This window comes from Haliotis rufescens, unplaced genomic scaffold (genome assembly GCF_023055435.1).
Source record: "Haliotis rufescens isolate VD_foot unplaced genomic scaffold, xgHalRufe1.0.p SCAF_11, whole genome shotgun sequence".
In the NCBI taxonomy this organism is placed as follows: Eukaryota; Metazoa; Mollusca; class Gastropoda; order Lepetellida; family Haliotidae; genus Haliotis; species Haliotis rufescens.
The window spans coordinates 3,854,926-3,881,519 of record NW_025963791.1 but is presented as its reverse complement, the minus strand read 5'-3'; the positions used below and the strand labels follow the sequence as shown (position 1 = coordinate 3,881,519).

Here is a 26,594-nt window from a genome sequence, read left to right as displayed (position 1 = left end):
CTCTCGTTGATCCAGTGCACCCATAAATGTTCGATTGAGTTTAAATCTGGAGACCTGGAGGACCATGGCAGGACCTGGATGTTGGGATTCCTGAAGAAGGCTGTTGTTAGTCATACAGTGTGAGGTTGGGCGTTGGAAAATGATGTTCACTTGTTGCATGGTAGGATGTGTGGCCGAAGAATCTCATCTCATGTAACATTGTGCCGTTAAATTCCCCAGAACTTGCACCAAATCTGTTCTACCAGTGTAGGAGATAGCAGCCAACATCGTCAAACTATGACCACCAAATCTGTCTGCTTCCTGTGTGCAGTTTCCTGCATAACGTTCCCCATTATGATGCCTGTAAACACGACTTCTACCATCCGCACTGTGAGGCATAAAACGCGATTCGTCACTAAACCAATCTTGTCTCCATCGCAGTTGTGGCCATACTCTGTGACCTTGACATAATTGACGTCGCATCCGATGATGCAGGTCCTTCAATATAACGCCTCAAACTTGTTGTCTTGCGAAAATATCTTCAGCATATACATTGTCTAGGCTGATATCGTAGTTGCCGTAGTTGTAGAGGTGGCTGTGGGAGTTCTTTCACATAAGTGACATAACCATATGAGTCTGTCCTGTGCGCTAGTTGTGATACATGGTTGACTGGACCTGGGAAGGTTACATGTTTGTAATGGTGCTTGGTGCTATGTGGGGAAAAAACTGGCTATGGCCATAGATCATTCTCCTGTTTGCAGTCAGCCAATGATGTTGTTGCGTTGGGTTTCCATCAGTTGTGGTATGTTTTGCAGTTCACTTGCTGTAAAATTGTGATGGCATACAAATGAAAACCCAATGTTTTTATAGCCCCAAAAGTGATGTTGCATGTGCATGTCACATTGGTGTGTTTTGGCGCCAGGCACTCATGTGGTTGTGTTTTTGGGATTTTCCATCCTTTCACCAAATTTCTGCAATACCTCATTCTTTCTTTCCACCCAAATTATTCCCAATCCATGCAGCAATGACCAATTCAATTTTGGTATCAATTTTGTATGGATATATTTTGCGTTTCTTTTTTTTGCAGAGTATATAACATTTAAAAACAATTCATGGTAGCTTTCACACTGATATTAAATTGATTTTAATTGTGTGTTTTTTTATCTCCTTGTGAATATATTACAATGATTAAAATATTATCATATTGCATAACACCTGAAATGACAAAAACTTGGTGCTGTCTCACCATGCTCATTCTTAGGGTAGCCATCAAGCAGTATTCCCATGCTGGGTTTATCCCCAACAAAGGCTTATATTATTGAGTTATACACCTGAGTACAGCAACAGTGAAAACTGACAACACTGATTACAACTTTGCTTCTTTACCAAACACATCAACACCCAAAATGGCACCATGTTTGTGGGAGATGCATTTTGCAAATTATGTATTTATCATGCAGTTATGGTTAAAATATATCTGCAAAATACAGTTTTCAAATACAGTATACTACAGTTATAACAAACTCAATTTGTGTATTTGTTTTGTTTTTGTAAATTTAGTGTGCATTGTTTTTATGAGATTATTTCAGGATTGACACAATAATGATGAAATATGTGTAGATTTGTGTAGATTTGTGTACAAAGGAGACATAAAAATGCTTACTTAAATTTCTTAGTTTTTCTGTTGTTTTCTTCTGATATTAAAATACCATACTAGATATATAATACATGCATATGGACAATAAAAAGGGTTAATGAAAATGTGATTTTGTTTCTAATCAGTTTTTGACTGGCCATTTTGGTGCATTCCTTCCATATTATTCTGCTATGTTTAGCATCACTTGGTTTTCTTCATGTAATCCTACCGGGTAGTTTTAATCATTTTTGTTACAGACTAGCAACTGTAGCCATAGATACCAACTTAATGTTACTAACATAATGTAAAGGAGCCCTTGTGGGTAACATGGTCAAGTATATAAAATGAGATAAACTTGACAAGGTGACCAACAGATCATCCCTCGGGAAAGGGAGGGTGGTATTAACTAATTCAAGCACATTTGGTGGCCTTCACAACTGAAAACATGGTGCATATCAACACAGTTCCACCTGCAACAAATATAGAAATGACTATGCCCCTTGTAGATAACACAATTTAAGAGTTATCTCCCCTTCTTAAAGGTTACCCTAAAACACATCCAGACAAATTACCTCCCCTTGACCAGGTTTAAAACAAATAAGAGGATTATTTTTCCCTAGAAAAGTAGTGTTGTGGGCAGAAAGGGATTTCCACTTTGACATATTTAAGTTACATGTTACTTAATGTCTTTCAGCATTTGGATATCATTTGATGGCGACCTTTAAGAGGATGTTGTGATAATGAATTGAGTCTTAGGTTATTAAGATAATATTTGCATCAAGAAATTACACTTTCCTATAATAATCAAGTAGTTTACAATAATTGAAACTGATAATAATGTTTGTTAAATCACAATTTAATAAAAGAGGTTACTATATAAAACTAATTTTCAATTTCATCAACACTTTCTTTCCGGTTAATTCCCAAAGCATTTAAGTCTTCTACTCCGAACTTGTCAATTGCCATCATTTTAGTGGATTTTAATGTTAAAATGTATGATATAGGAACTTTGATTTGAAATTTAGCTGGACACAGACCTCAAACTGGTGCGTAAAGCTTCACTGCCAATTAGACACTGCAGATTTAAACACTTTGACTGCCCAGGTAGACATGTTGACTCTATATCCATGGGCATGAACTGCTGTGAATCCTTTTATCATATTACTAGAAAATATGATGTTGAAATGAAAAAAAGGGATAATAAAAAAGTCAAATATAGAATTATGTTGTGAGTGAGAGAATAAATTCAAATACACTAATCCGCTCTCCCAAATAAAAATAACTAAATAAATTATGCATTGTTTGAATTTTGACATCATGCCAAAGCATACTCTATCCCTCCTTTGCAAGCTAGATTTGTCACTGACATACTTCAATTTTTTTCACAGAAAGTTCATATGGATGATGCAGTAGCTCGCAGATTTCCACAATATGGGCTCCACATATACGGAGAGGGGTAAGACAATGAACATGCCTTTATGCCGTGGTTTACATGTCCCAAGATAGCTTCAAATATATACCTTATTGTAAATCCAAGAACTTGAGCACAAAAACCTTTGATTTAGGATTTTCTTTGTATCTGTATAAAAGATTTTCAAACTACTGTTTGATGGAATATATCACTGTGCCTACTATTTTGATTTGAACTTCTATTTATGGAGTCAAATGCTAACTTTACTGTAGAGACATTCAGGATATCATCACCTGGATCCTAAAGCTGCCTTGAAAGTTACTGCTGGAGCACTTATTTGGTCATCTGTAAAATGATAAATCTCACCTTGCATCAACAGAAGGAAGGATACAGGAAATGCTTCCTATTCAGTCTTCTTTAGTTTCTGGGTATTTTATGTTTCAGTGAATATGCAAGGAAAGTTAGGTAAGTATTTACATTACTGCTCTCTTGCCATGCTTGTGACATTTATCATGTTTATACCAAATATAAATTATAATGCATTACATTCTGGAATTGTATTCTATTTGTGAACAAAATATTGGAGCATGTGTGGAATGTAAATAAATAAACTGATGTTTATCACATGTTTTCTACAACACTGTAGATAGTTTACCCACCTATTGCATGTATTGCAACCTCTTACATGAAAGACTTCAATAAATGTTTGGTTACTATGTTGATCATTGCTCCCTTTCTATCCTTATCAAGGGGCGGTCGGGTAGCCTAGTGGTTAAAGCGTTCGCTCGTCAAGCGGAAGACCTGGGTTCGATTCCCGACATGGGTACAATGTGTGAAGCCCATTTCTGGTGTCCCCCGCCATGATATTGCTGGAATATTGCTAAAAGCGGCGTAAAACCATACTCACTCACTCACTCACTATCCTTATCATTATTGTTTGCCTCAGTTCCTTGAAGTTGACTGGAGTTCCTGTGCTCTTCATTCCTGGGAATGCTGGTAGTTATCGCCAAGGTAATACCTCAAATTCAACATAGGGCGAGGCCAATTTTGTATCTTAAAGTTTGTTTTGTTTATTCATTGTTTAATGAAGCACTCAGCAATATTCCAGCTATATGACATCAGTCAGTAAATAAGAGAGTCTGGACCAGACGCGGTTCGGATGCGATGACATGTATGAACCAAGTCACGGCGCCTGATCACCCGATTCAGTTAGTCGCCTCTTACCACCAGCTTGGGTTGCTGAAGACCAGTTCTAATTATATCTTAAATGATTTTTCTAGGATACAAAAAAGAAATGGAACAATCATGGGGATTTCTTTTCACAGACGGGCGGTCGGGTAGCCTAGTGGTTAAAGCATTCGCTTGTCATGCCGATGACCCAGGTTCGATTCACGACATGGTACAATGTGTGAAGCCAATGTCTGGTGTCCCCCACCTTGATATTGCTGGAATATTGCTAAAAGCGGCGTAAAACCATACTCACTCACTCTTTTCACAGAAAACATGGACATTGTTTGCTGTACGTATTGGATGTACTGAAAACACAATGCGTTGTTCAGAAGATAAAATTGTTCAGGTCTTGTATGAATTGTACAGTGACCCAAACATAACAATGACCCAATCAATCAATGATCGCTCCCTCATCCTCTATGTTTTCAGTCCGATCCCTGGCATCAGTGGCACTCAGGAAGGCAGAGTCATCTCGCTCAAAGTTCGAATTTAACTACTTCTCTGTCAATCTTAATGAGGTAAGTGTGACAAATTTTGCAAAATACAACATGCACCAATCCAACCTATTATTTAGTGAAAACAATTCAACATGTTCAAGTTTTTTGTCTGACGAAACCTTACTTGTCCACACACAAAATCGATCTTTGAACACACTCGGGTTACAATAGGTCTTCAGAAACTCATGCTTGTCTTAAGAGTCTACTTTGTTTTTGGGAAGAGGTGACTAACGGGATCGGGTGGTCAGGCTCGCTCACTCACTTGTCATCGTATCCCAATTACATAGATTGATGCTCATTAGGGCTGTGCATTCGGTTCCAAATTCAATTTAGCGCAGTTAAATCTACAGGTAACCTAGCTCTACATTGAAAACACAGGACGTTTATATCCTAATTAATGTGGGTGATTTCACAGGGAATGGAACTGTCCAGATTTATCATTGTCTTCCCAAATCTTCACTCTTCTCAATCCCTGTGGAGATTCCTGTTTAGAAAAAGCCCCATAGGCCTCATGTTTCAAGAGACCGCCTCTGTGGTCTAGTGGAAGAGGGTCCGCCTGGAGAGCAGAAGGTCCAGGTCCATCCCCGTCCGCGTCATACCAAAAGACTTAAAAAGGTGGTACTTGTTGTTACCCTGTCTGGCGCTCGGCATTAAGGGGCTAAAACAAGGACTTGCCGGCTCGGAGTCAGTATACTGTGTCTGAGTGGGGTATTCATGTTAAACTGCGGCATGAAATCTCAGTGGGCTAGCACTATAAATCGGCATCAATTCGGACTAGTACAAGCAGCCACACGCACACACTTGCATGCACATTGCTATATAAGTTCAATAATCTTGGACGTGACGTTAAACCCATTTCACCTCACCTCACATGTTTCAAGAGGCAACTAAATGCATCGGGCGTCATCAAACCCTGTACCCACTGGTTTGCCTGGTCTCAACCTTGTTATTTACAGGCCACCATCATATACGGTAGCTGGAATATTGCTGAATGTTGTTTTATTGGACGATAAACAACACCCACTTGTCGTCTATTTCTTAAATAAAACTTGTTCAATGTAAAATACAATATAACACATAAGGATATTTTGATTAGGCCTTAATTGTGAATGGCATACATTGAAATGATGAACATGATGAAATACTCGAAATGAAGCTGACTTATTATAAGGTATGATCATTACGTTATTGATTCTGGCCATGTTTCATATGTTGTGTGTAATCCACAGGAGCTTGTCGGCCTGTTTGGGGGGTTGATTCAAGATCAGACAGGTAAGACGTGTACTCATCTCTGCTTCCTTAATACCAGTATGTATCTAGGAGTGATTATTGATGTGTTTGAAATTAGGGTTGGGGTGGGGATGGTGGGATCCTGTAGTACTTTGAGAAACACACTCATTTACTCATTTTGTCCGATACACAGTTATGAACAATTCAAGCTAAGTGTATTTGGGATCAAAACAAACTGAAATGCAAGTTATTAACAGTATTTCTGTTGTTTTATTTCATCTGTCAATACCATCAGTGCATGTAGCATGACATCAATGGTAACTAGCGGTACTTCAGCTTGTCATCGATGTACCATATTTTCTGCGCATAATATTCAAATTTTATTTTAACCAAGATACTGAATCTGATAGAGAGTGTGTGTGTGTGTGTGTGTGTGTGTGTGTGTGTGTGTGTGTGTGTGTGTGTGTGTGTGTGTGTGTGTGTGTGTGTGTGTGTGTGTGTGTGTGTGTGTGTGTGTGTGTGTGTGTGTGCGCATTATACTTGGGTGCTCACTATACTCCAGAAAATCTGGTATTGTCATCGGGTCATGAACATTGGGGATTCATCAGTGTTTTCTTCAATAGTTACACCCCTATATCATTGCTGTATCTGCATCACTCATTATTCAAGTGCGGGCGGTCGAGTAGCCTAGTGGTTAAAGCGTTCGCACGTCATGCCGAAGATCTGGGTTCGGTTCCCAACATGGGTACAATGTGTGAAGCCCACATCTGATGTCCCTCGCCATGATATTGCTGGAATACTGCTTAAAGCAGCGTAAAACCAAACTCACTCACTCAAGTGAAGCACTGAATGTTTAAAAATTTAAAGTGCCTTGTCACTGATTGATCAGCCTGGAAAATGTGATCAGTTTTCTGCCACTGAAGCATCAACAAACACATCCTGCAAAAAGATTTTGTAAACAAGATGATATTATCAATCAATCACAGGATTTTTTCCTGTTTTGTTGCCAGATTGTAGGCAGACTGGCCTGTTGTACAAGTAACTGAATGTGCTGAGCATGTGTTCTGTTGACAGAGTTTGTCCATGAGTGCATCAAGCTGATTCTGACTTTCTATGCTGGAGCACCCAAACCTCCGACATCTGTCATCCTAGTGGGACATTCCATGGTAAGAGGGGCCATTTGGTTCTTTATGCTTACTGTAATGTGAATGTTAAAGATTTATTAATCAAGCTCAAATACAGCTCTTTGGTAAAGGTGCACTTTCTGATCACACGTAAACGTACAATTGCAAGATGAATGCAAATAGTCCAGGAAGCAACTTGGTTGTGGTAGTTTGTTAAGTTTGTTGAAAACATGTTACCAATTGGGTAAGTTACTGGTATGTGTTGTATTGTGTTTACACTTACTATATCTGATCATATATGAAGTGGCCAGCATCCCCTTCCACCCATACAATCCATCCATACACCCACATCCTGTCTGCCAATCCATCCATCGCTCACATTCCATCCCCCCACTAATCCACAAATCCATCCAACCACATTCCATCTACCCACCAACCCATCCATACCCACATTCCATCTGCCACTCCATCCACCACTCCATCCACCACTCCATCCACCACTCCATCCACCACTCCATCCACCACTCACATTCCATCTACCCACCAACCCATCCATACCCACATTCCATCTGCCACTCCATCCACCACTCCATCCACCACTCACATTCTATCCACCCACCAACCCATCCATACACCCACATTCCACCTGCCACTCAATCCATCTGTCCAACCACAATCCATCCACGCACCAATCCACCCAAACACAAATCCACCCATCTACCAATCAATCATTTACCAATCGACTAATCCACCCATCTGCATCCAATCATCCACCCTAATTCAACCCATTGTACTTTACAGGGAGGGCTGTTAGCTAGAGCCTTGTTCACCCTGCCTACATTTGACCCAAGTCTTGTGACAACCATCATCACTCAAGCCACACCCCACCAGGCCCCAGGTGCGTGACCCCAGCGATGGGATCTGTAGGCCATCATCTGGCTCGTTATTAGTATGTTTGGAGGAGTATTGATATCATGTATCAAGCAGGCACAGGTGGTTCAGTGGTCTAAGGTACGGTCTTTGCAGTCCTTAACCATGCTAGGATCTACTGTTGGTTGGTTCGAATCTTAACTGAGCCAAGATTATCCTTATCCTTGGTTTATCAGCTGGAATATTATTTTATATTAATTTATTTGTTTGCATTTCATACAGAAGGACAATGATTTCCATTTTAAAGAAAAAGTAAATGACGCGATCACTTAAATTTGAAACATCTCTCTAAACTCACACTCATAAGTGCCGTACATTTGGAGATGAAATAATGCTGCTTAAGCTGGAATATGCTGAATGAGCCATGTCATTTTCTCTCTATATTTCATGGGGCGGTCGGGTAGCCTAGTGGTTAAAGCGTTAGCTCGTCACGCCGAAGACCCGGGTTCGATTCCCGACATGGGTACAATGTGTGAAGCCCATTTCTGGTGTCCCCCGCCGTGATATTGCTGGAATATTGCTAAAAGCGGCTTAAAACCTCACTCACTCACTCACTCTATATTTCATCTTCCCGAGTCAAGCGTGTGCACTAGCCTATATAAAAAAATAGTCTCTACCCTTGCCACATCAAGGACACTTTTCTTGGCTCGACCCTGGCACCACCTTGCTGTGATCATGAGTTGTAGCCCCTTGTAAGGTAAACGCGATATGCAATCAGGTCAATGTTCTTTTCTCGTCTAGCTTTATAAACTTGAGACCGCCTCCGTGGTCTTGTGGTAGAGCGTCCGCCCGGAGAGCGGAAGGTCCAGGGTTCGATACAAAAAGACGTTAAAAGATTGTACTTGTTGTTACCCTGTCTGGCGCTCGGCATTAAGGGGCTGAAACAAGGACTGGTCGGCTCGGAGTCAGTATACTGTGTCTGAGTGGGGTATTCATGTTAAACTGCGGCATGGTATCTCAGTGAGCTAGCACTATAAATCGGCATCAGTCCGGACTAGTACAAGCAGCCACACACACAAATACACGTGCACGCACGTCGCTATATAAGTGCAATAATCTTGGACGCGACGTTAAACCCAATTTCACCTCACCTTTATAAACTTGACTACTACCATGTCGATCAGATAACGAAAACATTCATGATTTCATCCCAGACACAAAAACGTAGGCAATTGTTGCGGGGTTTAAGAGATGAAAAAGACATATTCCTGTCAACAAAGACAGGCAGCTGTAAATCGTTTTCATACGAGGGTGTACCAGTGGTGGATGTTGATTTTGTGGAACATTCTCTGATTGGACTTGATATGTGAGTTAGCCCAATCATATTTAGCACAGGAAAGTGGGCATGATGTTGCAAGGGTGGAAACAAGACTTTGACTATCTTGCATCGGGAAGATGTCTATATTTATGAAATATTCCTTGATTAAATTTGAGGAAAATTCTTTCTTTATTTCTTTAACATTTTCTATTGGCATTTGTTTATCAGGGTATAACTTGGAAGTCAGTTTGTTTTTGTGTTTTTTCCACAGATGTTAATGTATGGTAGGGTTGATGAACCTGTCTGAATTTTCAGCTATTGCCATTGATAATGTGCTGAGCAGTTTCTACGATGAGATCAACACATACTGGCGACTCCATGCCAACAGCACACTCCGTGACGTGACAGTTGTCAGTACAGGGGGCGGGTACAGAGACATCCTAGTCAGGAATGGCCTCACAACGCTCAAAGGGGTATGATGCACATTTACTGGCTAGAAATTAATCTGAAATGTCAGCGAGAGTGGTAATTGCACACAAGAATGTTTTAGTTTGAATACAGATCCATGAGATATCTTTATGTCAATGTGCTAAGTTGTGTCCCTTTAATATCCCACTGACTTCTGCTTGTAAGTTTGAGTCTCAAGTACGCCCTTATCGTGATATCCACTGGTGCTGGTGGGTCGCAGGCTGGAACATTTTTAATGCAGCAACAATAAATTTTAACTCATACACTCACACATCAGAGTGGTAAATGCCTACAAACCGTGCCACTTTGGTAAAAGAATTTATGGATGTTAATGTCGTTTTGGAGTAAATGCTCACACCTTCAGTAAGTGAATGAAGGAGTATGCATGTACTCCGAAACATTGTGTTCCTCATAATAAGGAGTTGACATCCATAAATTCTCTTCCTTATGTGTATCACTTCTAAATGCCTTTCAAAGACTTGTGCCACTTTGGACATTGGAAAACCACTTTAACTGTGTTTTTTCTCTACTTGACAAAATACACGACATATGTAGTGCCCCTAAACATCTATGCTTCAGAAGTCTTAAACAGATTTTGTTAAAAAAAAAAGAAAAAAGAAAGAAGATCCCTTATGCCTCCTGCTGCAAATAGTTGAGAGAAAATTGATGAAAATCTCAGGATTAATTTATTGTTGCGTAATAGGACTAAAATACTGTTCAGTGCAGTGTTAAATTCTTAAGACGAAGTGACTCAGGCCAGTGTTTATTTCCATCTTAGGTTCGTATAACTCTGACTTGACTCAGTAGTAAACCACCCCAGGTGTCAAAGTCCCCAGCACCCAATGCTTGTAGTCAGAATCTACTACTGTGGATTGTGTGGCCAGGGGCTTACTGCATGGCAGGAATTGTTGCCCATACTTCGTCTCAGGTTTGCCTGGTCCAGACTGTTATTTACAGGCCACTCGGCTAATAATCTCTCTCTACATGTACAGCTGATATTGAAGAGACCTTTTAAAGAGTGTATGGTAAGATATATTCCATACTTTTCAATTGTACCCCAGTAGATGTCTATGTGATAGTTTATGTCTTTTGCTGTCAGTTACTGTCTAAGAGTTTTTATGTTTCTGTTTACAGGTTGTGAGTCAGGATAGAGGAGTCAGCACATCTGTGAGTATCTTTGACTCTGTTTAGCTAGTGATGACAATATTAACTGTGGTCTTTGTCTCGTCTCACTCCATCCAATAGGACCTCGGTCGTTTTTAATCAGCACACTTGATCTGTACATGTAAGAGGGGGCAAGGGCATTTGTGGGGGGCTTCTGGGTTAGAATAGGTCCCCAGCAGCCGAGGCTGGTCATAAGAGGCAACTAAATGGATCAGGTGGTCAGGCTCTGTGACTTGGTTGATGTCATCTCGGGTGGCCCAGTCGTCTAAGGCGCCGCGATTCACTGTGCAGAGTTGCGCCCCTTGGGCGTGCCAGAAACATAAGATTTTGGGTTCGAATCCCAGTTCGCCCAGATTATTTTTCTAGATTTGTCAGCACCATACCCGTGCTCGTTGGTTTGACCGAAGTGGTAAACATCTGAGACCTGCATCACTTCGGGCTTTCCTCCCACATTAAGCTGACACGCCGTGATATAACTGGAATACTGTTAAAAGCGGCGTTAAACCCAACTCACTCACTCACTGATGTCATCTCATTGACAATATCAGTCACTGGATTGTCTCATCCAGACTTGATATATTTATAGGCTGCCTTCAAAACGCTGGAATGCTGCTGATTGAGGCAACAAACAAGCATACAAGATGACACATTAGTCTATGTTCTTATCGTTAGGCATTGTCAGAATCTATGATTGAGGGTTTGATTGCTAGTTTTTATCTGAGTAAGATTCTATTTTGTGAGCACAATACATGTGGTCATGTATCACACCAAAGTACTTGAAGCTCTCATCCAATACTGAAATACTGTTCATCCTGAAATACTGTTCAAAGCCAACTAATACACTCACTGCACATGTATCGTGTATAAGGTAGCTGTGTAGTGTTTCTTATGGTAATAATGTTATTTCTACATTCAGACAATGTCGGTTCCCAAAGCCTGGGTTTCCACTGATCATCTGTGTGCTGTATGGTAAGGGGTCAATCTCTGTTCCAGCATTTCTTGAAGCATTTCCTTTTGTTATTTCCTACCACAATATAGAAATGGGTACTGCCCGCCTGTCATGTTTTGTTTCTGTAGCAATACTTACAGACCATTTCTCGATCAAAAGTGTTCACAGTTTAGCCATATACTGCAGCTGTTTACTTAGAATTTTTTTGCTTATTTAAATGACCTAAAACTAGAAAACTACTTCATGGATTCTTTTCAAATTTGGTGAACAGTTTCTATATTAAAGTTTATCAAAGTTTAATTTTGATACATGTATTTTCTGAAAGAAATATTGCTTTTTTCATGTTTTGAACTTTGAAATATGTTGGCAGTTAAAGTCAGGGGTATTAGTGAGCCCTGCTCACTTTTTGTCTTGTTAAAAGTTTTGTTTTGTGAAGTTGATGATTCTTCTGCTTCATGTATTTCAGGTGTAGACAGATGGTTCTTGTGACTAAAAGAGCCATGTTTGATATCATCGATCCTAACACACACCAGGTGAGAAATTGAATGTGTCTTTGTCATGCTACTTCAGAAACCTTCCTTGTATGGTGTAGCTCCACAACTTCTGTTGTGCTGTTTTATAACGCCAAGTAATGGAACTATTTTTTGTATGTTTTTTCTTGCAGAATCGTCCACATTTAGGTGTTATGTCAGGATATGTCTAAAAAATTGAAGGAATTAATTTTTATATCCCACATTCATCTGTTGAACTGCTCATTGAGAGACCACAAGAATGTATGTTGGGGTGGTAATTCTGTTTTGTGACAGGATTTCTCTGATAACCGTCACCCCCATCCATTCAGATCATTGTACCATGCAAGTGGAATCAATTAATAGAGGGTCATTGAAGAAAATGTATGTTATAGTTTTTGATATCAGTTGGATGGCACAGATGTGTATACAGGTGTAGAGGAGTGCGCAAGTGTACCCACACCCTTTTTGAAGCATACCAAATATGTGCAGAGTTGCTTTCCTTTGTCATGCCAGAGTCTGATTCCCAGCCTCGACCTGATTAGGTCCCTTTGTTTGTCCACACCATACCAGTGCTCATGGGTTTCACCAAAGCAGTAAATATCCACAACATGCATCACTTTGAACTTTCCTCCCATATTAAGCTGGCATACTTGCTGTGATAGAGCTGAAATACTGCTCAAAGCTCACTCACTGACTTTTTTTATGGGTAGATTCTACGTTAATATAAAAGTGTGCTGTAGAGTTGAGGCAATAATCAATCTGTGATTGACTATGTTGCAGGTGACTACAGATGCTGACAGGAGGATGCATGTGTTCCGACACCACTTCCTGTCTAACTCTGGCAGTCAGAAACTCCGGGAAAACATACCAGGGGAGATGACTCTTGATCCAAAGATTCCATGGGAAGTCAAACAGGACAAACTGTTCAGATTCAGTGCTGAAAAAGTGAGACTATTTATTATGAATTGCAGTGGGGACTGTATTCAATTGTGAATTGTTTAAAGTAGGGACAGAGTATTTTATCCCACCAAGTACTCAAAATCATGTCACTAGACAAGTTCGGGCTAGTGAAGGTTTGGCACAGGCTGTAAATGCTGGGAAATTTGTCAACTAAGGATACTGAATGTAAAATTTACCGAAAAACTGTCTGCATACTTTAAAAGATGATGGTTATTTTATTAGCTTTGTTGTCTTTTCATAATTAAGAAATGTTTCTGTCGATCAGATGTCATCAACCAAGTACTTTGCTATCCCCGTGATACGAGAGACAGAAGAATCAGCAGTGGAGATTGACTCTGTTATCATCATGAGCAACATTGTAAGTTGTGTCAACTGACTCCATAGAAGGAGGATCTTTGTTTGTAATCATGTTCATTGGCAGACATGGTGATCTCTTGAAAATGGGTTTTATTCAATTCCTACTACAAACTTTAGCTTTTTGTATTGTTATTGTTGTTGTTGTTTACATGGTGTGTTCTTAGTAAGAATGTGTTTTCCTTTCCAGACTAGAGATGACTGGGTGTGTGCATGTACCTTGAAGAAGAACCAAGACAGATGGTATGTTGATTTGGTTTTGCTTGTATATTTGCTACAGTGTTTCCCACTGATACAGTTTCTGGGGCATTATGTGCCTCCGACATTCCACGCTTGTCCCTAGAGCTGACTTAATGGGGAATGGATGGTTACAATGTGTGACCTGGTTGATAGTTTCTTGTACTATGGACCACTTGTCTGCCTGTTCAAGCCTCCATAATTTCCCGACCACCATGATATAGCTGACTGCTGTATGAATGGTTACACACTTGCTTACATATGAAGGTCTCTGAAAAAAAAGAGGTAGGATGCAAGCACACACTCTTCGCTCTATCTGTGCGTTGTCACACTGAAATAATGTCTGATTTCATCTGTGTTTATATCGTTAGAATAAATTCTGATTTCAGCACAAGCTGCATCAATCTTTCAGCCAAAGCTCAATCTCTGCCGCCTACCTACTCCAATAAAAAGGTATGCCTTGACTATATCATGTATACTATTGAATGGTTCAGTCAACTGCACCTGTATTTAGAGGCACGGGTGGCCTCCCAGTGGTGTTTGTTGTTTCCTCTTAGTTTCTCTCCCTGCAGAGTTGTCTTCTCTTATTTATTCTTTGTGCAGAGTTGTTTCCCCTTTTTACTTTTTCGGCAGAGTTGTGTCCCTTTCGTTACACTTTCTGCACTTATCCAGTTACCTTTTTTGCAGAGTTGTCTGACCTTGACTTTCAGGATCCTTGTTTGTCAGCACTTTAGCCTATGCTTGTGATGATACTTTCACAGCTTCTCATGCTTATTGATTTTGTCCAACATTCAAACCTCATTGGCCTGGATATCTTCAAAATATTGCAATATATGTGATGACTTTGTTGCCTTCATCTTTAGACCGCCTCCATTGTCTAATAGTAGGGCATTCACCTGGAGAACAGAAGGTCGAGGGTTTGATACCCGGCTGCGCCATTACAAAAACAAAAGATGGTACTTCTTGTTACCCTGTCTGGCGCTCGGCATAAAGGGGCTAAAACAAGGACTAGTCGGCTCGGAGTCAGTATACTCTGTCTGAGTGGGGTATTCATGTTAAACTGCGGCATGATATCTCAGTGGGCTAGCACTATAAATCGGCATTAGTCCGGACTAGTACAAACAGCCACACACACACGTCCATGCAGGTTGCTATATAAGTGCAATAATTTAACCTCACCTTCATCTTTATGAACGTCGCTATATACGGTAAGTGCAATAATCTTTGATGTGATGTTAAACCCCATTTCACCTCACTTCACCTCATTTTTATTACATTGGTTGTTGGGTTTATAACAAATCATATACTGGAGACTTTAGCATGTTTTCAATCTTATAAATTATGCATTATAATATTGATCATTTCAGGTTATAAAAATGTACTTGAAGGAACTAGGGGAGGCAACTCATATTGTTGTCATTGCTGCTCACTCAAAACAGAAGGTAGGTCCAGAAGGTTTGTCTCATCCTTTATGATAATATTCTAGAACTAATTTGTTATTCATAAGCAAATCATATTGTATGTTTAAGATTTGTTAGAGATATGACCTTTCTATCAGATGTTTCAACAAATGAAACAAAAGGTCTATATATATGTATGTGTGACATACCCAAAAGAAAAGCACCATGACCATGATAAGTCAGTCTTTATTAAGTCTTCAATAGTTTCTTGAGGGCATTGGTTGTCCAGTCATCAGGTGCTGCAATTCACAGTGCAGGATTGAGTCCTTTAGGCATGGCAGAAACCTGTGATTGTGGGTTTGAATCCCAGATTTGCTCTGATTATGTTTGTTGGTTTGTAGGCACCATATCTGTACCACCCACCCACCCACCCAACCAACCAACCATTATTAGTAAATTAACCCGACCCGTGTGAACTGAATTCCTCAAGAGACATGGATCCACATGTCTGAATTTTGTTTATGACTGAAGCGGCTGGTATCAATCATGACACCAAGCTTGGAGAATTCTATTTCAATTTCTCCTTATAGTTTCCCCTGTAGGGATTTGTGGGGAGAATAAGTCCCCGGTACCCAAGAGTCCATTTAGGGACCGACCACTTGATACTCTGGAGGGATTTAAGAATAATAAAAAATAACTATTCATGTTGGATGTCCTGGAAAAGATATGTTGTTATTCCCTCTCAAATTATATGCCTCTTCAGAGAAGCAAAATTGAACGTTTTCAAGCAGTGACAAAAAAATTATTCTGTCTTCAAAAAATATCTTGGCTTCAGCTCCCAGAATATTAAATAGTTGGTCCCTTATAAAGACCATGTGGTTCTGATATGTGACGTATCTGATTAAAATTAACCTGTGTAAAATAACATTCAGGCTCTCACTTACGAAAGATTGAGAGTTCTATTTACTTTTCTCCAAGGTTCTCAAAGGCCTTGAATTTTGCAGTCCGTCCTTGAAAAGGCCTAACATAGAGATAAAATGGCCTTTAATTTAGCAAGCATGTTTAATTCTGCAGTTAAATAAATATATCCAAATAATATTTGTCCCTCATGTAGTAAATGATTAGTCCATAACGATAAATGATATTGAAAGCTGTGTGTGTACTGCCTCTGTGGTCTTGTGGTAGAGCGTCCGACGGAGAGAGGAAGATCGGGGCTCGATCCCCGGCTGCATCATACCAAAAGACGTTAAAAGATGGTACTTGTTGTTACCCTGTCTGGTGATCGGCATTAAGGGGCTAAAACAAGGACTGGTCGGCTCGGAGTCAGTATACTGTGTCTGAGTAGGGTATTCATGTTAAACTGCGGCATAGTATCTCAGTGAGCTAGCACTATAAAGTCGGCATTAGTTCGGACTAGTACAAACAGCCCCACGCACACGTCCATGCATGTTGCTATATAAGTGCAATAATTTAACCTCACCTTCATCTTTATGAACGGCGCTATATACGGTAGTTACATCACATCTTTGATGTGAAGTTAATCCCCATTTCACCTCACCTCATTTTTATTACATTGGTTGTTGGGTTTATTACTATCATATACATATTACCCTGTCTGGTGATCGGCATTAAGGGGCTAAAACAAGGACTGGTCGGCTCGGAGTCAGTATACTGTGTCTGAGTGGAGTATTCATGTTAAACTGTGGCATGCTATCTCAGTGAGCTAGCACTATAAATTGGCATCAGTACTAGTCACTAGTACAAGCAGCCACACACACACACACAAACACCAATAATCTTGGACGCGACGTTAAACCCAATTTCACCTCACCTCACATAAAAGCTATGTGTACATGAATATTTTTATAGCATATTTGGACATGTTGGATGTACAAATGGAGGCATTCTGACATAGAAATAAAGTAAGAATGTCTCAAGAAATTTGTTTGAAAGCAGACTGTGTCTTGAGAAGGCCTGAAAAAGGCCTTAGATATGGTTGCTCAAATTGTTAATGAAGCATATTCTCTCTTTCTATGATGCAGGTGGAAGTGTTAGTTGAGCAGTACCCCATGATTGAACGCCATCTCATATTTGGCCTGCCAGGGATATACGACACGATCATATCCTACCCGGTCAGTGTGCTGGACATGGCGGCCATGTTGCAGATCCGCAACGACTCCGTGTACTACAGCCTGCATCTGGCCGGACTGGAAGGCCCCTTGAGGGCTTACACCGCACAAATCATTCCTCGCAGGTGTCGCAAACTCCATGCAGGTGGGCACTGGGCACTGGGCAGTCTGCCACTTTGGCATCTTGTCTGAAACCCGAGACTTGTTAAATATCCTTATATTACTTAAGGCTTAAAAAAAATAAAAGAATTGATTCTCAGGCAATGGCTTTTGAAAATATGGTGTGGACAGGCGACTTTTTTGTGTGTGTTTTATTTGTTGTTGTTCCAACTTGTATGTAACCAAATAAACAGCTGTGTACCATCAACCTGGGAAAGGGCCTCCCTACATAAATGCATTCCTTGATGAGTAAAATACAGTATTTGACTACGAGTGTGTGCATAATACACGCATACAATGAGCTTCGATGTTATTTCACAACACAAAGACATTGTCGTGAGCACGTAACACTGGTAGTAGCATGTCAACAAAACCATACTGAAGTATGGAAGTTGGTCCTGTTATTACACTATCTGGCTGTGAAAGTGTTCAATGTGTAAAATGTAGAGAAAATGTAAATTTGTAAATCATCATGTCTAGTGATGTTTTATCATAGATTTCATGTTTTTATAGACCAAATTTGCAAACAGCAAAACAAGCACACAAACTCCTACTGCCACCCTAACCATAACATGAGCAGTGCGCATGTAAACATCTCAAAGGGATATATCTTATCCTTACTATGTAAAGGGAAGTAACTGCATGCTATATTGGTTTGTCTTATTTTTAGTATTGCAGCATTTCACTGCCGGGGTCATGTTTTTGACACACAGAATATTTACCCATTTTTGGGGGGGTGGGGGGTGGGGGGAAGTGGAAATGAAAACGAAATGTGCGGCAGACTGTGATGATGTGGCGGTGCCTGAGATGCAGGGCTATTTAAATTTTTTTTAACCTAATCAAAAATGGTCTAAAATATAAAACGACTGAATTCATTTTTACATGTAACTACATCATAAACATATACACACTTAGTGTGATTAAAATAGGATTCTTAAAGGTAGGTTAATTATTTTAGCCTCTTTGTGATTTTGATTATGATTATTATCATTAAGCGTTGTGTATATATCTGTGTTTCAGCTGAGTATGAGGGGATTGTATACACTCTGAATGTTCCCTGGAGTAACGAAAGCACCTACGGATTCAGCAAGTAAGTGCCACATTATCAGGAGGATATTTCTTTGAAGCATCAACGTTTCATGTTAAACCACAATCGCTGGTTTTTTTTTCATGAACATAAATGTGCAACTTAATTTCATTTGGCATCAGTTTGTTGGTCTGGTCTGTTTACTGTGAAAAAATATACCGAGTAAGCTGATTCTTTTTAAAATGTCGATGTTTACATTTTTCCCTAACCTATTAATATCTTTGCAACAGTACTGTCAGCAACATGCAGTAATCTTTTTATGTGATGTTGGCTGTGGCCAGAGACTATACACATTGCATTGAGTATAATTTTGAAGTTATTTAAAAAAACAACAACTTTTGTTTGAAGTTGTATCTTTCATAACAACTGAGTGGTCGACAAATACCAAATAAATATATACTGTTTTTTCATGTATTTGTATTATGGCCTTTGGCTACGGTCAGTCAAATCCATAAATCAACAAATGAAAGTGTAGCCTTCGTAAAAATAAATATGTATTGCCACTGGGTTGCATTATACAATGGTTTTATGGGGTTTACAATGGGAAACAGCAAGACATTATTATACGAGCATCTGTGTCATACTGATTTTATGAAATGAATGTCAGAACTCTTGTATTTCCTGAGCGAGTAAAGTAATACATGATTTCTTACACAGGTTTTGTACAATAAATATGACACACATATGACTCTTTATTTAATACCCTTTAGGTCTTAAACCTTTTGAACTCCCCCTTAGAAAAATTCCCTTATCGGAACGCCATCTTACACAATAGTCGAATGATGTCAACAATCTTCAGCTATGACGTCGTTTCTTGTATGACATCATTCTGACCTTAAATCACAGTAACATTTGAATGAGGTCAACGATGCCGTCTGGAAGACATAAACAGTACACTGGTGCCTGTGAAGTGCTATTTGCACTAGTGCTCTTAGGATTTTTATAAACTCGGCTATTTCTAAATCTATGGATAATAAGCTCAGTTATCAATCCCTGTGTATCATAAACAAATATGAACCATGAGGGTGCATCCTATGACCTGTTTTCAGGTACCGCGAGACTGCACATCTCCCGGTGAAGGTGCAGAGCGGCAAGCCACGTGATGCCGAGGACGAGGCGGTTCACCTGGAGATGTTCCTCCACCCATCCTGCTCGTACCACCTCAAGCTGACCACGTCACCGGTACACGTCATGGGGCAGGTAGGCGTTGCACTTCTCCAACTTGCTCTGATGGTTGCCTAAGGGCACCTTCATACTGAATGTTGTATACGGGTGCCGTGATGATCTCATCCAGTTAGCATGGTTCTTAGTCCTTAGGCTTAGCAAAAAGTTGGGCACTTTGTCATACAAGTATGAAACTTGGCACACAGTACGTCCCAAAACAATTTGATTCAAGGTTGGACTCCAAACCAATTTGACATCTGGCAGTCCTGGTGGACATTTTTTTAAATGGCTGCCGACCAAATTTCAATCTCATATCTTGACTAAAAACAAAGATAAGTTTCTTATTTTGGTGCCTTTATCTTTGACCAAATAAATCACAAAATTGTTGCATTAGTTGAACTTATGATGACACATTACTTGAGGCCTGAACTTGTGGACTGCCTCTGTGTTCTAGTGGTAGAGCATCTGCAGCCACACACATCGGTATATAAGTGCACTTATCTTGGACGTGATGTTAAACCCCATTTCACTTCACTTCACCTGAACTTGTGGTTTGACAGCACTCACTGCAGACTTCTATGGTAAAGCTGTGACAGGGCAGGTGAAGCAGCTGTAAAATCTCTCTTGTCTTGTTTGTGTGTGTTTGGGTTTGTGTGTGGAGAATGTACTGTATCACCACTTATCCCTCTCATCTAACAGCTTACATCTGTCTGTGTAGTTTGTGTGGAGAAAACATTCTACAGTAGATGAAACAAATGTCTTTTTCATTCTAGTCTTGTAGTCAATACAGTGAAACCCTGTTAATCCGGACAGATTCCATCCCAGTGAAATCGTCCAGATTAACAAGTTTCTAGATTAAATAAACATGTTTACAGACCTTTTGCATGCTTCCCAGCTGTATTCATCCAGAAGGTGTTGTTCCAAGATTCACAGGGTCAGGACAAAGAAAGTGTCAATGATTATGTATACGCCAATTCCTTGTTACAAACTCAGATACGCACACAGGCATGTTCTACTATTTTGTTCAAGTCTTCAAGGCAATATTTTGTCCCTGTCGTTCGATCGTCATGGTGAAGCTTGGTTCATTTCTGCACATAATTGATATGTGTGAAGTCAGTGGTTAGTGTATTCCCACTATCACATTAAAATCACATAAAATCAGTGTCAAACCTCATTCACATTTAATTTTGCAACCCGCAAGTACATCCAACCCTTGAATAAATGTATTTTGTGTAAGACCAGTTAGCCCTGAGATGTTACTTCAATCTGCCACTTTGAGAATACACTTCACATCTTGGTCAACACTCTTTGATGTCAGTTTCATTGAGAACATTATGGATTTGTTGATAATTGCCAGATGTGCCTGATCAATTCTTTGTCCTACTTGATGTTGTTAAAAAGGTGTTATAAAATGAGTTGTTTTGCACCTTGTGAGCATCACTCCTGAACGTGAGGGGGCGGTGGGGTAGCCTGGTGCTAGGCTCATCATGCACATTCTTGGGGGCCCTACTGTCGCTGGAATATTGCTTGGAGTAGCATGATGTGACTCACTCAGTTGAAGATGTTAGGGTAACTAGGCAAATGTCATGAACCATATTCGACATAATAAGCGCCCACGGCGATATTTGCAAATATATTGGCTAGTGAACAATCCTAATTAGCACCCCTACCGATTGATCAATGTACACAAGACTTATTTATTATTCGTGTATAATACGTGTGTTATATGCATTCTTAATTATTGGAAATTAAAATCTGGAAAAATATATATGGTTTGTATATAAACATTTCAGGCTGTCAGCATGAACCACAAAATTCAGGATCTTTCAACTCTGTTGTTTTTCACCAAAATAATTTTCACCTAATTATGTTGAATATCATTATAGGCCTTTGAAAACATTTTGAAGAAAAGGTGAAGAGCCTTTGACAATACTTTGACAATATGATAATATATGTTTTCAATATTTCAGAGTTGTAGGTATAATATGGACATCTGTTTGATTTGTGTAAGTAGGATGTGGAAACACATACTAGCAAGGCTAGCTTGTGTCTCATGTCTGAGTGATATGGCTGGAACAGTGCTGATGAATGCCTGTAACAACCTACGAAAACAATGTTACAGACCTGGTTTTACATTATATTGAGGACCCACTCAGTAAAGGGTACAGTCTAGTTCCCTTTGAAATCCCTAACTGACAGAAGCTCACTCACAGGAGACTGGGTATAGTCTAGCATGTCTCCAGAAGGGCGCATGAGGGGTGGCTGAATAGTTCTAAGCCTAACTACAAAGGATGTACAGTCCATCCTTAACAGTTTGCATGTATTAAGTCGATACTTTCCATGCTTATAAGGCTGCACTTAAACCAACTCCATAACCAGGCAGTATATTTCTGCAGGCATCAAAGTGACTAGGTCTTCTGTTGATGGAAATGGGGAGAATTGACTACCTTGCTATCATCAAGTATACCCAAGTGGACATGGTGTCAACTTTAAGGGATGATGCTCTTCCTTTACATCTGTTCAGAGATGGGCAGTGGAGTTCAAGAAAGAGCCTCAGAGGTGATCAAAGGTCAGGAAGACCTTCAACTGTCACCACTATGAAAAATGTTGATAAAATACTTCATATCATTATGGATGATCGCCAACTGACCACACATCCCATAGGCTCCCATCTTTCCTGAGAGAAGGGAACAATTTGTAAGAAAGGATGAGTCCTGGACCCACTTGCACAAAGCGATATGAGCACTATGATTATCGTAAGCCTATGTTAAAGTATGGGAGTTCATCTTAGTGCTAAGATCGTTTTGTGCAAGGGGGCCCTGGGTTCATCACTATCAGCCAGAGATTGAAGAACAGTCAAAGCAGTGGAAACATCTAACACCTCCTCTGAAGAAAAAGGCAAAGTCTGTTCCATTACCTGACAAAGTGATGGCTTCGGTTTTCTGGTGTTCCAAAGGAATCCTACTGATGAACTACCTCAAAAACAGTCAAAACATTAATAGCCAAAATCATGCTAATATGCTCAGGCAACTGTTTGAGAATATCAAGGCTAAATGTCAAGGAAAATGCATGAAAGCTGTGTTGTTCCACCAGGACAGTGCACCTGTGCACAAGTCTGTTGTTGCCATGGATGCAGTGCGTACTGTGGCTTTGAACTCATTGAACATCTTCTGTATTGAGATGGCACTGTCAGATTTCCAACTTTTCCCAAACCTGAAGAAAGAACTGTCTTACAAGCATTATGCACACGATGATGACATCATTTCTGATGTGGAGTACTTTTTTCACCACCTGGAGGAAGCCTTCTACACTAATGGGATCTGGGTACTCCAGCATTGTCAGCAATTTGTGGACTCTGTAAGGGAAAACACTGAAAAATAATTAGCAATCAACTCCATCAATGCAGTCCATGGTTTGGCTCAGAACTTCACTGCCACCCCTCATAGTTCCATGACAGACCCAGTTTGGTATTTGACTCAGAAGAGACTGGGTACAGTCTAGCTTTTCTCGAGATGTTCACATATTAGACCAGGTTGATATTTGACAGAGAACCTCATTTTCTCTAATTCTAAGTGCCCAAATTCAGTGTAGCAACTCCCAAGAGATTAGGTCATGTGCCGTCTGCAAGTGGTCACCTAGAGCCTAATCTGTTTCAACTAAGTTACTAGCGGACAGCGTCAGCTAAATGACCCATTGGAACATGATTCTTGTAACATTATCTAGCTGAAACTCAATTGTCTTTAAATTGGGCAAGATTATTCTTGGACTGTACACTTGGTGGACACTCAAGTCTTAATTGTCTAGCTTAATACAATTTTGATTCCTATGACTGGTTGTGTGTCTGAGGAGTGATATGATTGTTCCAGCATGGCTGAAAGGAATGAAGTGTCCAGAACAGCTATATCATTATCCTTCATGTCTGTCCAGTTATATTTCAGTACTTCAAATTGCAAGGTTTTTTTGTTGGTTGGTTAATGCTGGACTCAGCAATATCCCAGCTATATGCCACAGTGACATCATGAGTATTGCTGTCCACACTAATGAGGTTTCATGACATGCAATCAACTAAGACACCAAGCCTGACCACCCGATGCATTCAGATGCCTCTTTCGATAAGCATGGGTTTCAGGGGACCTGTATTCTTCCCTGGTATGCCCACAGATGTACAATAAGAAGGTTATAAGACATGGAGGGTATGAGGGCTTAAGGAGGGGTAATTTTTAGGACAGTTGAAAACTATTGTGTCGAACTTTATATCCGGTTCCAGTGAATTCCTACAATTTGTGCCTTTATTTGATCTCTTACTTACTGTCATGTTATCTCTCATAACACTCTCTCACTGTCATGTTAACTCTCACTGTAGTGTTAAACTTCACAACACTCACTCACTGTAGTGTTAAAGCTCTCAACACTCACTGTAGTGTTAAAGCTATCAACACTGACTTTAGTGTTAAACTTCTCAACACTCCCTGTAGTATTAAACGTCACAACTCTCACTCACTGTAGTGTTTAACCACACAACTCTCACTCACTGTGACTGCCTCCATGGTCTAGTGGTAGAGCATCCGCCCGGAGAGCAGAAGGTCCAGGGTTCGATCCCCGGCCGCGTCATACCAAAAGACGTTAAAAGTTGGTACTTGTTACCCTGTCTGGCGCTCGGCATTAAGGGGCTAAAACAAGGACTGGTCGGCTCGGAGTCAGTATACTGTGTCTGAGTGGGGTATTCATGTTAAACTGCGTCATGAAATCTCAGTGGGCTAGCACTATAAATCGGCATCAGTCCAGACTAGTACAATCCGCCACACAAACACACACACGTACATGCACGTCGCTATATAAGTGCAATAATCTTGGATGCGACGTTAAACCCCATTTCATCTCACCTCACTCACTGTAGTGTTAAACCACACAACTCTCACTCACTGTAGTGTAACCACAGAACTCTCACCCACTGTCGTGTTAAACCACACAACTCTCACTCACTGTTGTGTTAAACCACACAACTCTCACTCACTGTAGTGTTAAACCACACAACTCTCACTCACTGTAGTGTTAAACCACATAACACTCACTGTAGTGTTAAACCACACAACACTCACTGTAGTGTTCTACCACACAACACTTACTGTAGTGTTATACCACACAACACTTACTGTAGTGTTATACCACACAACACTTACTCACTGTAGTGTTAAACCACACAACTCTCACTCACTGTAGTATTATACCACACAATACTCACTGTAGTGTTAAACCACATAACACTCACTGTAGTGTTAAACCACATAACACTCACTGTAGTGTTATACCACACAACACTTACTGTAGTGTTGTACCACACAACTCCAAGTCACTGACTGTATTGCAAGATAAGGTCATGACATGTCTGATCGTCCTTGATTACCAGAAGTTGGTTAAGTACAGATCATTAGCTGTATCAGCTGCAGTGCTGAAAGGCCTCGTTATACTTATTATGTAACATCACAATAAGTAATAGCTCCAGCCATGGGACTTAGTCTTGAGATAGACCCATTGGAACCATTTACTCTCTCTATAGATCTATCTTTACAATCAGTGCTCAGGAAAAAAATCCAGCCGTCGTTCACCAAGTGTTGATATGAGAGATGATTGGGAAATTATGACTAGTTATCATTCACTAGGATATATGATGGTATATCACCACAAACTTTATTATCCTTCTTTCAATAACTGCTGTAATCATACAGTACAAATATCCCTGTTATGTCAGCTATGTCCAAGTGGAAACTCAGTGCTTCAATCTTATTATACGGGTATTTACTGGATGAGAGTTCCGTAATTGAAGAACAGAAAAGGGTTTTCAGCTTGTAAATATGCATAGCTCTTAAATGCCTCAGTGACAAATTAAAACCTCCTTCTGATTGTTGTCTGTTCATATTTGTTGATCTGTGTGCCAGTGAAATCATTGTGATGGTTTAGATAAATGGAGCAGCCATTATCAGAGGGGATCATCATGAGCTTGACTTAATGAGCGAGATCAATAAACGGCTGGGAATTTCTAACAGAGGCGGCTGCTAGATTGATCCTATGTCTTGTTAAAGCTCGCAAAATAATTAACTTGTTCAAAGGACATTGGTTTGAGGTTGTGCAACAGCGATTGCTTGATCAAGTTCTTTTGGTGTTCTGTAGCTATACTGTTATATTTTCTTTTCTTGAGGCCTAGAATTCTTATGAGGGTCCTATTTTATCTTTCTTGAGTGCTATGTTTGTTTGTACACAATGTATTTGTTTCTGGTGATATTATCTTTCTTGGGATATTATGTATCTTAGGACCATAATTCTTTTGAGGGGCTGACATATATTTTTTGGCTCTTCATTTTCTTGTAAATGTGGTCATCTTGTTATTTACTGATACCGACTGCTGTGATTGGTCAAACAAAGGTTTCAAATCACAATAACCACCTCTTATTTAGAAAAATTTGGTTTGACATCTGCATCACTGCAGAAGTTATTACTTATAGGAAATACTTCGTTCCAGTCATTGTCGTTATGCATTATGAAATGATGATATGGAAAAGTGTAGGTTACAAATGGCACAGTTCTGATTGGGTCAAAATTCTCTAGATAGGTTTACTCTGTATGTTTATCTCCTAATTCACCCACTCACTTGTATCAAGCTATACAAATATCACCATGAACATACCAAGCTGTGATATGACTAATATTGTTTGATAGGA

The 26,594-nt window shown here is 39.9% G+C and overlaps 1 protein-coding gene across 1 annotated transcript in view; it reads left to right on the top strand.

Moving 5' to 3' along the window:
- LOC124134329 (GPI inositol-deacylase-like) overlaps positions 1-26,594 on the top strand; it is a 91,704-nt gene that overhangs the window by 1,504 nt on the left and 63,606 nt on the right. Inside the window, exons 2-20 of the mRNA XM_046499090.2 lie at positions 3,004-3,071; positions 3,471-3,491; positions 3,973-4,037; positions 4,686-4,774; positions 5,983-6,025; positions 7,058-7,149; positions 7,909-8,005; positions 9,611-9,768; positions 10,898-10,930; positions 11,844-11,896; positions 12,343-12,409; positions 13,169-13,333; positions 13,614-13,706; positions 13,893-13,945; positions 14,329-14,392; positions 15,307-15,381; positions 17,382-17,613; positions 18,648-18,717; positions 19,764-19,914. Of these exons, the coding sequence (XP_046355046.2) occupies positions 3,004-3,071; positions 3,471-3,491; positions 3,973-4,037; positions 4,686-4,774; positions 5,983-6,025; positions 7,058-7,149; positions 7,909-8,005; positions 9,611-9,768; positions 10,898-10,930; positions 11,844-11,896; positions 12,343-12,409; positions 13,169-13,333; positions 13,614-13,706; positions 13,893-13,945; positions 14,329-14,392; positions 15,307-15,381; positions 17,382-17,613; positions 18,648-18,717; positions 19,764-19,914 (1,689 nt within the window). The remainder of the gene's footprint in view (positions 1-3,003; positions 3,072-3,470; positions 3,492-3,972; positions 4,038-4,685; positions 4,775-5,982; positions 6,026-7,057; positions 7,150-7,908; positions 8,006-9,610; positions 9,769-10,897; positions 10,931-11,843; positions 11,897-12,342; positions 12,410-13,168; positions 13,334-13,613; positions 13,707-13,892; positions 13,946-14,328; positions 14,393-15,306; positions 15,382-17,381; positions 17,614-18,647; positions 18,718-19,763; positions 19,915-26,594) is intronic.